Source organism: Falco biarmicus, chromosome 20, assembly GCF_023638135.1.
Source record: "Falco biarmicus isolate bFalBia1 chromosome 20, bFalBia1.pri, whole genome shotgun sequence".
Lineage (NCBI taxonomy): Eukaryota > Metazoa > Chordata > Aves > Falconiformes > Falconidae > Falco > Falco biarmicus.
Window position 1 is genome coordinate 831,603 of NC_079307.1, and position 14,035 is coordinate 845,637.

Here is a 14,035-nt window from a genome sequence, read left to right on the forward strand (position 1 = left end):
ATTCTCTTTACAAAAATATTTCAGGAGTGATTTTTAATATTATTGAAGGGGGAAAAAAAGTCACCCCTCTAGAGGTGGAAGTAATCTTTCCATGCATGGCATGATGGTTCAAGTGCTCAGCATTTTCTTCTAAGTCAGACTTTGTGGAGGAGGATGAACCTTTGATCTTTAGCAATGCCTTTTAAATGTGGTTATGGCCAGAAAAATGAATGTGAAGAGTTCAAAGTCAATATTCAGTGAAAATGCACTGCATGCACCTGGAAAGAGCTGTTATTGTAGACACTGAGTTATACCTGGGATGAAAGCACTGACTACTGTCACCTCGCCAGCTCTTGTTTTCATGACCTTTCTCCCAGGGAACTGGGAACTTCTAGCGAGCTTTCCTTGCCAGTGAACTTTGGATAAGGTTAAAAACCTGAACTTTTAGGGGCCTTGTCCAAGGCAAACTTCTAGAGGTTAGTGAGGGCATTAGAATATCCTGGGGCTAGTTCTATTATTAGTGCAGTCATTAGTGCAACAAAGACTGTGTCAGGGGCTGTGAATGAAAGAATATCAAGGTAAATGATGATGTTTCAGATCATACGTCTGCATTGGACAGTTGTCCCTGATTTTTACCTAGGGGTTGCTTCTCAGACCCTTTCCATTCATAACTTAGCTCAAATGTCCTGCTCAACACATTAACTAAGTGAAAACTTTTTCTAAAGCTTGCATGTCATCTCCATTTCACAGTAAGTAGTCAGGATATCTTGCTTGAAGCACTGGTGGGCTGTCAGCCCTCCCCACTGTGCTACCTCTGCAACCAGAACAACAGACCGGCTTTCTTGCAGCACACTGGGACAAAATCAAAGTGTACCTCACTTTAGCACCTAGACCTAGGACCTGGATCTAGATGGCTCATCTAAAAAAGGAAAAAACTGTGAATTCAACCTCTTACAACTATGAACTGTTATTAATAATAGCTGTGTCACAAATTTATGTCTGAGGGATCCAGAACCGCGCGCCAGCTCTATGCAAAACTGTTTCAGTAGTCATAGCGATGGGAGCCTTTCATTTGTGGCAGTTCAGCGGTGGGCTGCCCTGCAGAGGCTGGGGCTGTGCTTCACAGGGAGTTGAACTTGCCTATCACCGCGCCGCAAGCTGCCATAGACAGGACTGGCCACATTTATGCCAGGAATGTGATTAAAAACTGGAAAAACTGAAGCTAGCCTATTCCCAGAGGCAATATAATGTAACATATATGCCAGAATAATACACACAAGACCCCTGTCTCAGACTCAGTCTGGCCAGCTCAAGGACACCGCCCGGAAGGCAACAGCATGGGGGAAACCCTGGCGAGCTGTGGCCTGTCTGGTTAGGTTATGTTAGCACCTTTAACACCTTGATATGTTTTCCCAGTCGCCCGTCACCAAACGCTAAGTAGCTCTCAATTCCAGGGGATAGAAATTTGCCCTCTGGTATTCAGTTTAACTGCTGATCTGTTCCTCAGCCAAACACTTCCTGAACAGACTAGTCCTTCAAAACTCGATCTAGCTGAGCAGATCTCCGACTGAGCGCAAGGAAGGCTGCACACGTTCCCCAGCCGGGTCTGTAGCCTGAACGTCACCGAGCTCTGTCCTCTTCTAAGAGTTAAACTGAGTCCCAGGTGGTTCTCCCTGCTAGGGTGTTATCAGAGTGGTCCCCAGCCAAAGGCTACCTGTTGCTTGTGACCCTTTTGTTCTTCTGTCAAGCTGTAGATGTACACAGCATGGAGAGGCTGAACTGCAGCAGGGGTTGGCAGAATGCCACCCAGCTTCCCTTGCATGCAATCAGCAATAGCTGTTAGCTATTTGCATGCACGACCCGGATCCTAAGCAGGTGTTACAAGCCGCTATCTCTGCCTGATCTGCTCTGTGTGTCTTCAGTTCCCCCAGAGCCTTTACTCTGTAGCTTTTGTGACTGTAACTAACTCAGGGGTTTAGCTCAAACAATTCCTGGTTCAGTAACTGCTTGGGCCTGTGATGATAGCAGCCATCGCATTTGAATTTCTTTTCCTGTGTGTGACAGTTTTAAAGATGTTAGAGTTTGCATTCTGTATGTATTCAAGCAGCAAAACGCAGAGCTGCTCGGTGGGACGGCTGCCTGCCTGCGGGTTTATCATCGCCCCCGTTAATGTTAATGCCAGTTGCTGCTGTAGGCAGGGCCTAGCAGCCGCTTTGTCTTTCAAGGAAGATGCTTATCTGAGGCAGCAGGCTTCTCCATCAGATATTCTGTATATCAGAGAAAAGTGTGTGTTTGCCTGTGTATGTAAAGATAGTTGTACTTGGATGCAGCCCTAATCATTGATCCTAGTCCAGGGCTGGGTTTTGGGGTGTGTTTGTGTTTGGTGGGTTTTTTGGTTTTTTTTCGGGGCGGAGGGAAGGTAGGGGGATAGCCAGAAAGATCCCTGCTTTCTAATTTTTTTTTCCATCAGAACCTTTCCTCAGAAAAAAAATGGCTTTTAGGCAGAAAAATAATTTTCCCAGATATTGTTTCCCTAAAAAACCCCCAACTTTGTGCGTGTTTTTAGACCAGAAAACTCCAAACACAAACATTTTAAAATTTTATTTCATGAATCCACAGTGGTACTCACAGTTCCCTTGACTTTGACCAGCAAGGCGCATAGCTGAGACTGGATCTCTCCAGATATTTGGGGTTCACCTACCACCTCATATAGGGAACCCCACGTATTTAGTACTGGGAGGAAGCAGAGAATTACAGAAGATGTGTCATTTAGGAACCCCCGCCCAACATCCTGACTTCAGTAAACCAGAAAAGCAGTAAGTCGCTATATCCTTACCTCTGATGGAAAGGCTTGCTCTCTTTTTAAGAGCTGCCACCAGAAGATCTTATGTTCTTGTACCTTTCTGCACAGGCAAGGTTTATAGCCTGGAGATAGTCTCAGTCCCTTTAAGGAGTTTCTGACACAAGGCTGTAATCGTACAGGATTACACCACAAGGAAATTCTTCCGAGGGGCACCTTCCACTCCCTAGCTTACTCTAATTAAAGGAGAAAAAGGAAAGGAGTATCTTTGAAAGGTTGTGCATCCACCAAGAAGAACGTGCTGGAAAGCATGAACACAGTCTGATCTCCTTGCAACAGTCAGTGTTAGGCAGTGTGGGGTAAAAGCTCTCATTGTTGTTGTTTAAAGTATGTAGCCATCTCTGCTGATCAGTGTGAGAGTTCGCTCACAAGAATTTTACAGCAAATACTGTAACTTCAGCAGAACTTGTGCAGATGTTTGAGGGTTCTTCCAAATTCAGGCTTAGCCAGGCCCACTTAAATTCTAGGCTACTCAGGATTATTTGATTTTGTTACGTGATCCAAGATCAGAGCTAGAAAAGTGCTGATATTTGTAAATGCAGAGCACTGACGTGACTCTTTCTAAGTGGGTTAATTTCAAGCTGAGAGGGATTCTCGTGTTTACCCAGTAGACCTTAACTATTGACATTTCTTGTGATGATATCATGAGCCTGGTAATATCTGATTTGTACTTAGATTCTCGTGTAATTGGAGGATTCCAGCAGCTGCACTTTTCTAAGTTTTCAGAATTTCTGTTTCTCTCCCTGGTTATGGAAGAATTTGTAAAACTAACCTCAGTAATTACTGCTGGGGGGAGGTGGGGAGAAAGCAATAGTTTATTATTTTTGAAAGCTCATGATTGAGACAGTGGCCTGTGAATTTTTAGCAAATACACCAGCTTTCAAAGCAAAGCTGGTGGCTGTCTGTTCATGGGTAACCCACTGCGGCAGACGCATCAGTGGTACAGGTCCTTTGAATGCCCAGTCCACAGAGTAGGTGAGCGTTGCTGCCTTTGTTTCGGAGCTCTGCTCTATTGACTCACATTAAAGTAGTGTGTGCTTTTAGTTTGGGAGGTTCCTCGTTCAGTTTCTGGCTTGCCAGCCATAATGGCAGCTGTGTTATGTGCAGTTAACTTAGCTCCACAGAGAACATGCAGACCTTGTCAGATGCACTTTGAATAAGGCAGGGCTGTGCCAAGGCCTTTATGAGCCTGGCATGCTTCATTTAAAAAACTCAAGTGCATCAACGCAAGGAAATCGATAGTCACAACTTTTTGTCAACATTTGGAGTTTCAACAGGAAAAAAAAAAGGATAACAATTTCCTGTTTTTAAGCATTTCTAGAAATGCACAGTTTGGTAACTCACCAGTCCTACACTTCCCACAAAATAAACAAGAAGTGTAAAGTAATGCATTTTTCATCCCACCACTAACACCCATAACTCTGACCCATACTAACTGCTTCTCCTTCACTAGTAACCTCAAAATATAAACACCACACAAACCCCTTTGAACGAAGATGTATAGACCTTCAAATGACACTCCAGAAATATTATATACCACATATCTCTTTGGCTGGTTTTGGACCAGCAAGTGCAGGCAGGTGGGCAGGTAACTATATGAAATTGCAGATGAAGCTGCTCACAGCAAGCAAGGAGAACACAGCACCCAGCAGCCACTTTACTGTTTGCAGAAGTCAAGTTAACCTTAACTCTTGCCCCACCCAGAGCGATGCAGCAGCTAGCAAAGCAACCCACTGGTTTTGCATATGGGTTAATGGACCCCAAAGAATCTGATTCAATCTGCAATCCTGGCAGATGGCAGACAGTGCTGGGCAGCTGTGGGGCCCTTGCAGGTGCTCACCAGCTCAAAGAGAGAATAAGAGTGGAGTTGCTAGTTTAGTCATGACTCTGAGCACTTGTGTTTTTTTCTCCCCAGGAGGCTCTGTCGGTGGTGAGCGACGACCAGTCCCTCTTTGACTCTACGTACGGCGCTGCCACTCACCTCCCCAAGGCAGATATGACAGCCTCAGGGAACCCTGACTATGGCCAGCCGCACAAAATCAACCCTTTGCCTCCCCAGCAGGAGTGGATTAATCAGCCCGTCCGGGTCAATGTAAAAAGGGAATATGACCACATGAATGGATCAAGGTAAGGAAAGATTCTTTCCACATCTACGGAATCTTAAATAAAAGCAAAGCACGTACTGTCCATTCATGCTTTTGTCCTGCATCTCAACAAACTCCACTTTTTGTGTAGGACCATATCCTGCTCCCCCTAGAGCTCTGCTGTCACCCATTTTTTACTGGCCTGAGGATCTTGCTCTTGCAGTTCTGCAGTATGCATCTCTACCAGTCTCCATGAACGCTGTACAGACTGGGACGTGAGACTGCCAGGACAGAGTTCATGCTGCAAACACTGTTGTAAATCGCACATTTCATCACTTGGTTCAGCACCCCACAAATGTGCCATGGTTCAAGGGGCTCTTGAAGATGGACTCAGACATATAGTAGTAGTTGATGTTTATAACAGTGCCCCAGAGTGAAGCCAGTGAAAGCTGCGTTAATGGGCTGTGTGGGCTTCACTGGAGGGCACTTCTTACTGCATCTGCAACCAGGTTCATGCTGCACTAGGGCAGTAACAACCATATGAAACTGGAGAGCTACTTGATGGAGAAAGGAAAAAGGAAACTGAGGTCCTTTATGGCAGTTTATGAAACAAAACAAAAGGCGTATGCCCACATCTTCTGTGTGAATAAGTGCGACCACTGGTAAGAAAGAGAGTTCAGGAGTATATTTGAGCAGTGATATTAACCATCAAATGGACACTGGTCATGATGTATCCTCTACAGCTTTTATCTGAAGAGGCAGGAGGTCTGCCCCCCTTCATTGTAGTTAGAGCTGGGGGAGATGAATCATTTCCCTGTTCAATGACAAATTCAAAGACCTGAAAACATTTTATTATCCCAGCTGAGGCTGTTGCCTTTGAAAACATGTCTATAAGTCCAAAGCCTAGGCAAAAAATTCACCTTCTTGGACAAAATCTTCAGATGCAGCAATTTTAATTTTTTTCCAGTTTTAAATATATACAATAAAGCAAAACTATTTTACTTTTTAGCAATAAGTTTTAGAGTTCATATTAATTTTAAATTTGGTTTTCTTTTCAAACTCACAAACATCTCTAACATTGGTACAATGTTAACACAGGCCAGTTAAACAATCAAGGGATTTTCTCCTGTAGGGTTAGCTTAGGGCTTCTGTAACAGCCTATTTTTCTGGTTTCTGAGAATATAGTAAAGAGTAGAGTTTGAAACAGAAAGCAGCCTTGCACTTTCAAACTTCTATAGTGAGAAGATGGTGTTAAAGACTTCAAACAGCAGCATGTTTTTTTCCTCGTAAGTATAGAGTAGATGCTGATTTTACTATAAGATAAAAGTCTTTGCGTCAGTTGGTCTTTGATGGTGATCATTTTTAGACTGAATTTGATCTTGCCCTGGTTGTTCCTTAGTATCATTTCTGGACTTTATAAGAACTACACGGATTTTTGCACTAGTGTTTCCAATCTCAGAATTGAGGCTGAAACAGGGAAAATTAGTTATTTCCTGAAAAACACCATCCCTGGATGACACAGGCAAAAGGATGGATCTTGAAAGTACCAGTGGGTTGGGTTTTGTTGATTATCACTAGGACTACCTTTGGCTACCAAGGCTGGTCTTCTTAAATTACCTCTAAAATCTTCAAGAGGGCAATGCAGAGTGGGATCCTGACCAAATGAGTGAGGCTTGTGCATGGGGCTGTGCAGGTCTGACCTCCCCATCCCGCAGAGAGGTGAATCAGTCGCAAGAACCGAGGTGGCAAGGTCAGCCTCGCCAATGGCAGAGGCAACACGCTCCCACGATCATCTGAGGAAGCCCTCTGTAGCATTGCTTCTGTTGCTCAAACCCCTGTTGTCAGACCAACACACAGAGAGTGCTTCCTCCCGTTAAGCTCTTTGTCTTTCTCTCTCTAGCAAGTTTTGGACGTCCAAGGGAACAAGTAGTCCTGTCATATCTGCTGAACTACCACAGGTAGCATGTATTTGTGCTTTTCAGATCCTGTAGGCACATGTTCTGTAGTTTCTGCACATGTGGATGTGCAGAATTCTGTACTTGTATGTCCAAAAGCCTACATAACACCCTCATTGCATGTGTATCGCGTGTACTTGGGAATGAAATATGTTGGGCTGTCTTTCCATTGTGATCTTTGTGTTACAGTTTCCTCATCCACTCAGAAGAAAAAGGGAAATAATACTGTTTTGACAAACTGATTTATTAACAATTATAAGTGCTCTGATACCCATGGAGAAAGGCCCTCCAGAGGTGTGTTTATTCTGGGCAAAAAGGAAATACTTCTTTATGGGCTTGCTCAAGACTACGAGATTCTTAGGCAGAAACTAAGTGTCCTCAGTCTCTCTAAAAGAGGGGCAAAACTTCCCAACCTATTAGAAAAACAGGAAAACCTGTTTTGAATGTCAGAACTAAGCACTGAAATAGCTTCCAGCCTTTCCTTTTGCTAACTTGTTAGCACAAGAGCTCCAATCCACCCAAGAAACGAGGACATTCATCTGACTTACTCCTATTCATGGCTGAGAAGTCGCCCTTCCCCTGCATGTCCATCACTGCTCATTGTTATGGGTTGGGCCACTCCAGTTGCTTGTTCCTCTGCCCATCAGCTGCCTGGCAAAACTGACACAACATCTGAGCAGCAAACACCAATCTCAATACAAATTAACTTGAACTGCAGACTGAATAACAAACCCTGTTCCCCCTCCCTCCCTCTCTGCCTCTCCTTCTCCCTCTTGTTTTTCAAGCACACTCTCTTACCGGGTTCCAGCTGCCTCATTAGAGGGAGCAGCCTTTATTCTGTGTTTCACCTGTACTTGAAGTGTAGTGTTTTCTGCTTGTTGAGAGAGTGGTTTATGTACTCTAGGGAGTGATAAAGCTAGAGGACACCTGACAGTGGAGGGAGGTGGGTGTCGCTAAGAGAAAGTGTCCAGCTTTTCTTCTTTTTCTTAGCAACCAGCAGCAGGTCTGACAGCTGTGATGTATAGCGTGATGAGTTGGTTTGGTCCTCAGCAGGGTGGGAGAAGGGGGCTTTGAGGAACCTCTCCAAGCTTGTTTTGCAGAGCCATCCCTCCAAGTGCCAGCCAACATGGAAACCCTGACCAGCTGTATAACCCATGTCAGGTTTTCCTGGTTTACTCCCAAAGTGGAAAGAATTCCCCAGATACCTGCATGTTAACTATGTACAGATGTTCAGGCAGCGGCAGGGATCTATCTTTTAGGGGAGGAGATGGGACTTCTGTATTATTGCAAGATTCAGAAGTAGAAATTTTGTGGAAGTTTCTAGTATTATCAGACCTGGATGCAGTATATGGCCTCAAAATCTGTCCTTGCCTTCACAGGCGGCTGCTTGCTCAGAACAAACCCCAGCATTACATTCATGTTGCACAGTGATCAGTGTCCAAACACAAGGCATTTAAAATCCAGCACAGAAAAATTAAAATTCTTATGCTTCTTACACTCCATTAGGCACTGGGAAAGGGAAATGGTCTTGTCTTTGTTGATCTGTTGCACACAAAAAATACAAGTCCAGCTTTTCTGTGGGTTTACTGCAAGATGTTCTGCATATTGTTTATCTCCCTTTGCATCCATTTGGAAACTAGAAGCGTGGCTTGCAAACTTTGTTCTTTGCTGAGTTTGTGTCTTTTCCTTGTTTTGTTTATAGTCAATTCAGGGAAAGACCTGTCTCCTGCAGTGTGCTTATACAGTTCCCAACATACTAGACCGGGATTTCTGTTGGGACCCTTAGATGCTTTTGTGATATAAATACAATCATTTATGTTTTTAAAAAACAAACAAAAAAATCTTTCACATCTTAAATTCCAATGAATAGAGGAGAGGAGGATTATTTAGATAAACACTGGTTAAAGTTTAACCCAATTTAAAGTCCATTTTAGGAATAGATTTTTCTTATATTCTACATAAATTCCAAATGCAGAGTGAACCAAAAAATAGGTGTTCCAAATTTTGACTGCATTTACTGAGCTACTACAAATCTGCATTTGTAGCTAAACTCTGAGAGCGAATGTTAAAAAGATGCTACAAAATTTGAATGCTCTTCAAATGTGAAAGAATATTCTAATATGCTGGATGTGGGCGTGGGTGAGGGCAAACTTCAGTGCGTAATTCCAACTGAAGTTATGAATTTTGTCCAGCTAAGTCAGTGCTTTGAAAACGTTTTGGAGACCTTCTCTTGCTTCAGAATATTAAAATAATGCTAAGGTTCAGGGATCTCAGAACATTTTAATGCCACAATAATTTTCTCAAAATAAAACAAAAGGACTATGTGTGATGCCTAGAAGAATAAAAATCCCCTTTAAGTGGCGTGTGAGCCCTCTAGTGGGATTCACTGTGTTGCTCCAGTCCCCAGCCAGAGCAGCAGACTGTGTAATTACCTACTGTTTGCATTTACCTGTATCTGATAAACATGATTCTTTGAGACCCTATGAGCCCCTCTGTGCTTTCCTCAAGCAGCTTGAGTTTTGTAACCTGTAAGTCTTTGCCTTTCTACAGCTGTCCCTTCTTTCTGGCAGAGTTATAGTCTTTTTCAGTGTGTAAAAGGCATTCCTTGGAGCAGTGTGAGGCAGGGTTAAAGATGAGGAGCTGCGATTCTGCCTTGATAGCTTTGTTCCCTGCTTGTAAAAGGGAACCACAAGCAGCATCACAGTATCTCTGTTCTTACTTCCTTCACTGAACAACAACAACAACAACAAAATCTAATTTCAAGTGTAAAGATTAAAGCTAAGATGAGCAAATGGGGACTTACACCAAAAAGTGGCAAATCTAAACAGAAAAAAAGATGGGAAGAGAGGAGGAATGAAAGGATGGGAAGAAAGGGATAGAAAGAAGGAGGAAATATCCCACTGACCGCAGCTCAGTCAGGTACAGAAATCGCTGAAATCCCTTATTTTGCTCTTTCGAATGAAAGCCAAAGGTGATTCCTAGACAGAGGCCCTGGAACAGTAATTATTTTATTTTCAGGTATCTGGAACACCGGCTGAAGCTGTACAGAGGATTTATTAGTCAATGCCAGGCTAGCTGCTTGTCCATTTTGGCTGGTCTAGCATAAACTTTCCCAAAACACCAAGCTCTTGGCATCCCCAAAGACTGCTACTGGAGCTGCTGGAATGAAAAGTCTGTGGACGGGCAGTGGAAATGAGTACTGCTTCATATTCCTTGGACTCTGTCACTGCCACAGTGAATGTACTTAAGAGATCTTGTGAAAGCAGCCTATATCCATTTACCTTAGTAGATCTACAACGTTTTCTGCCCAGAACATGAGCAAGTCCAGCGTGTATAACCACTTGAAAGTCTGAAGTCTCTGTGAAAAGTCAAGGATTAATCTGGCATCTGAAATCCCCTTGCACAAACCATTTCAAATAATGAGGAATTCTTTATATAAATCTAAGTCTGCTTGTGGGTAATGCATGAACTAGGAAAGGAGCTGTATTCAATGAATACACTATTCATGGCTCGCAGCTCCCTTTTCTCATTTGATACTGTTGTTGTTCCCCACACTGAATTCTTCTTTGTGTTGCCCACTGCTACACCTACCTTTGCTGGGTTACTATTAAATCCCTCATCTTAGGTTGGGGCAGTACAGTAACGGGTGTCCAGGAGCTGCAAAGATGATTCAGTCTGGTAGTGCTGCCTTATTTCCCAATAAAAGGCTCCATTTGGATCTGGTAGGAAAGGCTGGGTTACAGAGGACACAAACAATAAGGATCTTCCCACTTGCCGTCACTGAAGATTTCATGGTATTTTTCTTAAAGACAGTTTGGTCTCCTGCCCAGTTAAGCTTTGGTGATGCTATTCCCAGTTACGCCTGTCCTTCTGCTATCAGATTTCCACTGAGGTTAGCTCTGGATCAACCATCCTGAAAACTTTCTGAGAGGGTAGGGAGGCATCTGTACAGCCACACGGACACAACCCTGTCAGGTACACGGAGCACATTTAATGTCCTGCAGGATTAATGGGTGGCTTCTCTTCCCACCATGGTAGATCAGTGGTTGGTAAGGATGCCTCAGTCCCTTAAACTTCTTTTCAGATCTGTCTCTGATACTTGGTTGGTTTTGGCTGCTGAGACATACAGAGCAAGGCAGAGGATAGGCAGGGTCCCAACTGCCAAACCAAGAGTCTGTAAAGTGGAAGATCATCACAAAACCACCGAGGAGATATCTTACAACACTGGTGTTATTTTTGTTACTTCGCTGTATTGGTCATGTGAATGTGCATGATGCTTAGCAGGGAGAATAGAGAGAGCCAAGGACCCTGTGGTCATTTCATGTGAGTCATTTCACGCGAGTCATTTCATGCCAGTAGAAAGCATGTATACTCCTAGGCAGATCAGCTTTTTTAGAAGATGTTTTTTATCTCAGAGTCTGGATATATCCTATAGTTCTGTATGAGTATTATGTATGTGTAGCTATTTTGTCATGAATAGTGCATATCTCAACTGCAGGGGTTATTTTCCAGGGAAATTTAACTACAGAGCAAGGGGGTGAGAGCGAACCCCCTAGAAGGACCTTAGGTAGCAGGTAGTTGTGCTGGCACTGCTGGCACCTGGGATGTGCTGCAGGGAAAGCAAAGAAAATTTGACTGTTGTGTCCGAAGGAGGGAGAACTTCATCCCAAAGGCAGGTGGGAGTCCGTACATGGGGATGTGTGTGTTCGGATCTGCCCCACCAGCTGGGCTGCCCACACCATTTAAAGTCAGCAGCTGGTGTCCAGGCAAGGAGGTGGTCACCTCCCAGGGACGGTGAACCCTAAGCTGAACAGCCTCTGACACCCTGAAGTACGGATGCTTTCGCTGTTTCATTGAGTCTTTTCAGGACAGCGTGTACCTTGGGAAAGAATAAGATCCTTTGTGCTGCTTCAGGGCTTTTTCTCTGCCAGTACAGGTAGCATTTAACACCTGACACAGAGTATTTCAACAGAAAGTTAGAAATGATCACATTCCCTGTGAAAACCCTGGTGTCCCTGAAGTTGCTCAGACTCTCCTCTGACTGCCACGGGGACATTAAACCTTCAGCAGTTTGCCTCTCTGAAGGCGGATTTTGGTTCCCTGCCTGGAAAAACAGTAGGCGAAATAGTAAAACCTTAAATTCGAACATGTGTAAGTTATACATCTTATTTCCATTTTCAAGCAACATTCCCTCAGTAAGACATGAGGAAAAAATTACCATCTGCCTTAGAATATCTCAGTGGAGCATTTATCTCCCAGCCATGATAACTGAATTTCAGTAATTTCTCCCCGCCCCCCCTTCAGATTAAGAAACAAATTTGTTTAGTGTCCAATCTTGGAAGTCTTGCCAGCTGAACTCGGAGGGTGGGATTTGGTGCACTGTCATAGCTCTTACCCTTCAGTGAACGGTTTCCTCCCAGGCCACTTTGCTTCTGGCAGAGAAGAAGGACAGCTGTATGATTAAAGCAGTAGACTAAACTGCGCTGGGTATGGCCTCTGTGCTCACTTTGCATAGCGATTGCATACTAATGCACCCTTGTACAGGTTAGGGCGATAACCCTGCCCTTCCTTGGCACATTCTTCGGAGCTGAGATGTGCTGTGTGCATGTGGCAGCCTGTGGGCTGGTATTTTAAGTGACCTCTAGAGCTAAAAGCACGAGTTACTACTGCAGCTGGAGAAAAACAAAATCTGTGCTCCCTATCTGTGGTTTGGAGGCTCATAATTCTCCCAGAACAGGACAGAGAAAGCCTATTGCTTGCCAAGGGTCTGCATGTAGTCCAGGCCTTAGCACAGTGCCACCTGAGTTGCTAAATGTTCCCTCCTCATCACTCCATCACCTCAGAAGTAAAACTGGGGCCAGAGCCTTTTCACACACTGTTTCTGTGGTCTGAAGTTCTTGACTCATGTCTAAGCCACCTCAGATTTCTAGATTTCCTATCCAAGTAGCAGACAAGCCTTGGACTGTTTCACTGCTAAGAACAGACAAGATACATTCAGCCCTGTATAAATAAGGCTCTTTAGATAGGATGCTAATATTGTAGTATTCTCCTGGGACTATCCTGTCATTTTGGCATGAGTATTTTGTGTTCTTTGTTAATGAAATCAAGGGGGGTGGGGGGGTGGGTGTCTATCTGTATTTCTGATTAGCCCTGCAGAAATGCCTTAGGTCATGAGGTGGTGAGTACAGCCTTTCTGTCAACTGACAGACTCTGCTGTAAGAGAAAGACGGTGTGCAGCGTTGTTTTTAACACAATGCAAGAGTGAAACAGTCCAACAAGGGCTCCTAGGAGCACCAAGCTGTATCTGAAGGGTTGCTAAAATGCAGCTGAGCAATAAAGGATGAAGGAGGAGGGGTGTGTGTAACCGATAGACCTATGTGATGGGTGCTTTCTGGTTCGTGAATTTTGGTATTTCAAAGGTACTGAGTGCAACCTCACAGCTACCATTGCCTTTGTCTTGAAGTCATTCTTTGCACCTCCAACTTTCTTTCCTCCAACTGGTTTAATTATCAGAGATCCCCTCCATGAGACCTGTGATTCATAGGTCACCTGATGACATGCATGTGACAGGCCACGAATGGTTGCTCCCGTATGTAAAGAAACTCCCCTTAACTTTTTGCCTTCGGGATACTTGCCATTTCTGTAACCCAAACCTCCTTCTGCTACAGCAGGGATGAAAGGTGCGTACTAATCACAAGTCATCTGTTTCATTTCGCATTTCAGGGAGTCCCCCGTAGACTGTAGTGTGAACAAATGCAGCAAACTCGTCGGAGCAGGGACAGAGTCCAACCCAATGAGTTACAGCACCTACATGGATGAGAAGAACGGGCCTCCTCCCAACATGACCACCAATGAGAGGAGGGTCATTGTCCCAGCAGGTACCACCACTGTCAAACTCTTTGTGCCATATTTCCTTGCATCGTCTTAAATATCCAGCTGAACAGATAAGTCCTGTTTATCTGCTCGCTGACGAATTCTCTTTCTTACAAACCATGTAAAAAGTAAAGAAAATATCAGACTTTCTGCTAGTGGAATTTCCCGTGTCCCAGTATATGTTCTATCTTGAATCAGAATAAGAAGTGGATAATTAGCGCTGCTTCTTTTTTATTATTATTTTTTTCCCCTGGAATGAAGTGTTGTTTTGGTGTGTTGAACCA

The 14,035-nt window shown here is 43.9% G+C and overlaps 1 protein-coding gene across 5 annotated transcripts in view; it reads left to right on the plus strand.

Annotated features, from left to right (window-relative positions):
* FLI1 (Fli-1 proto-oncogene, ETS transcription factor) overlaps positions 1–14,035 on the plus strand; it is an 89,374-nt gene that overhangs the window by 45,298 nt on the left and 30,041 nt on the right. For all 5 annotated transcript variants that reach the window (XM_056322832.1, XM_056322833.1, XM_056322835.1 and 2 more), the window contains 2 exons: positions 4,755–4,966; positions 13,602–13,756. In XM_056322832.1, the coding sequence (XP_056178807.1) occupies positions 4,755–4,966; positions 13,602–13,756 (367 nt within the window). The remainder of the gene's footprint in view (positions 1–4,754; positions 4,967–13,601; positions 13,757–14,035) is intronic.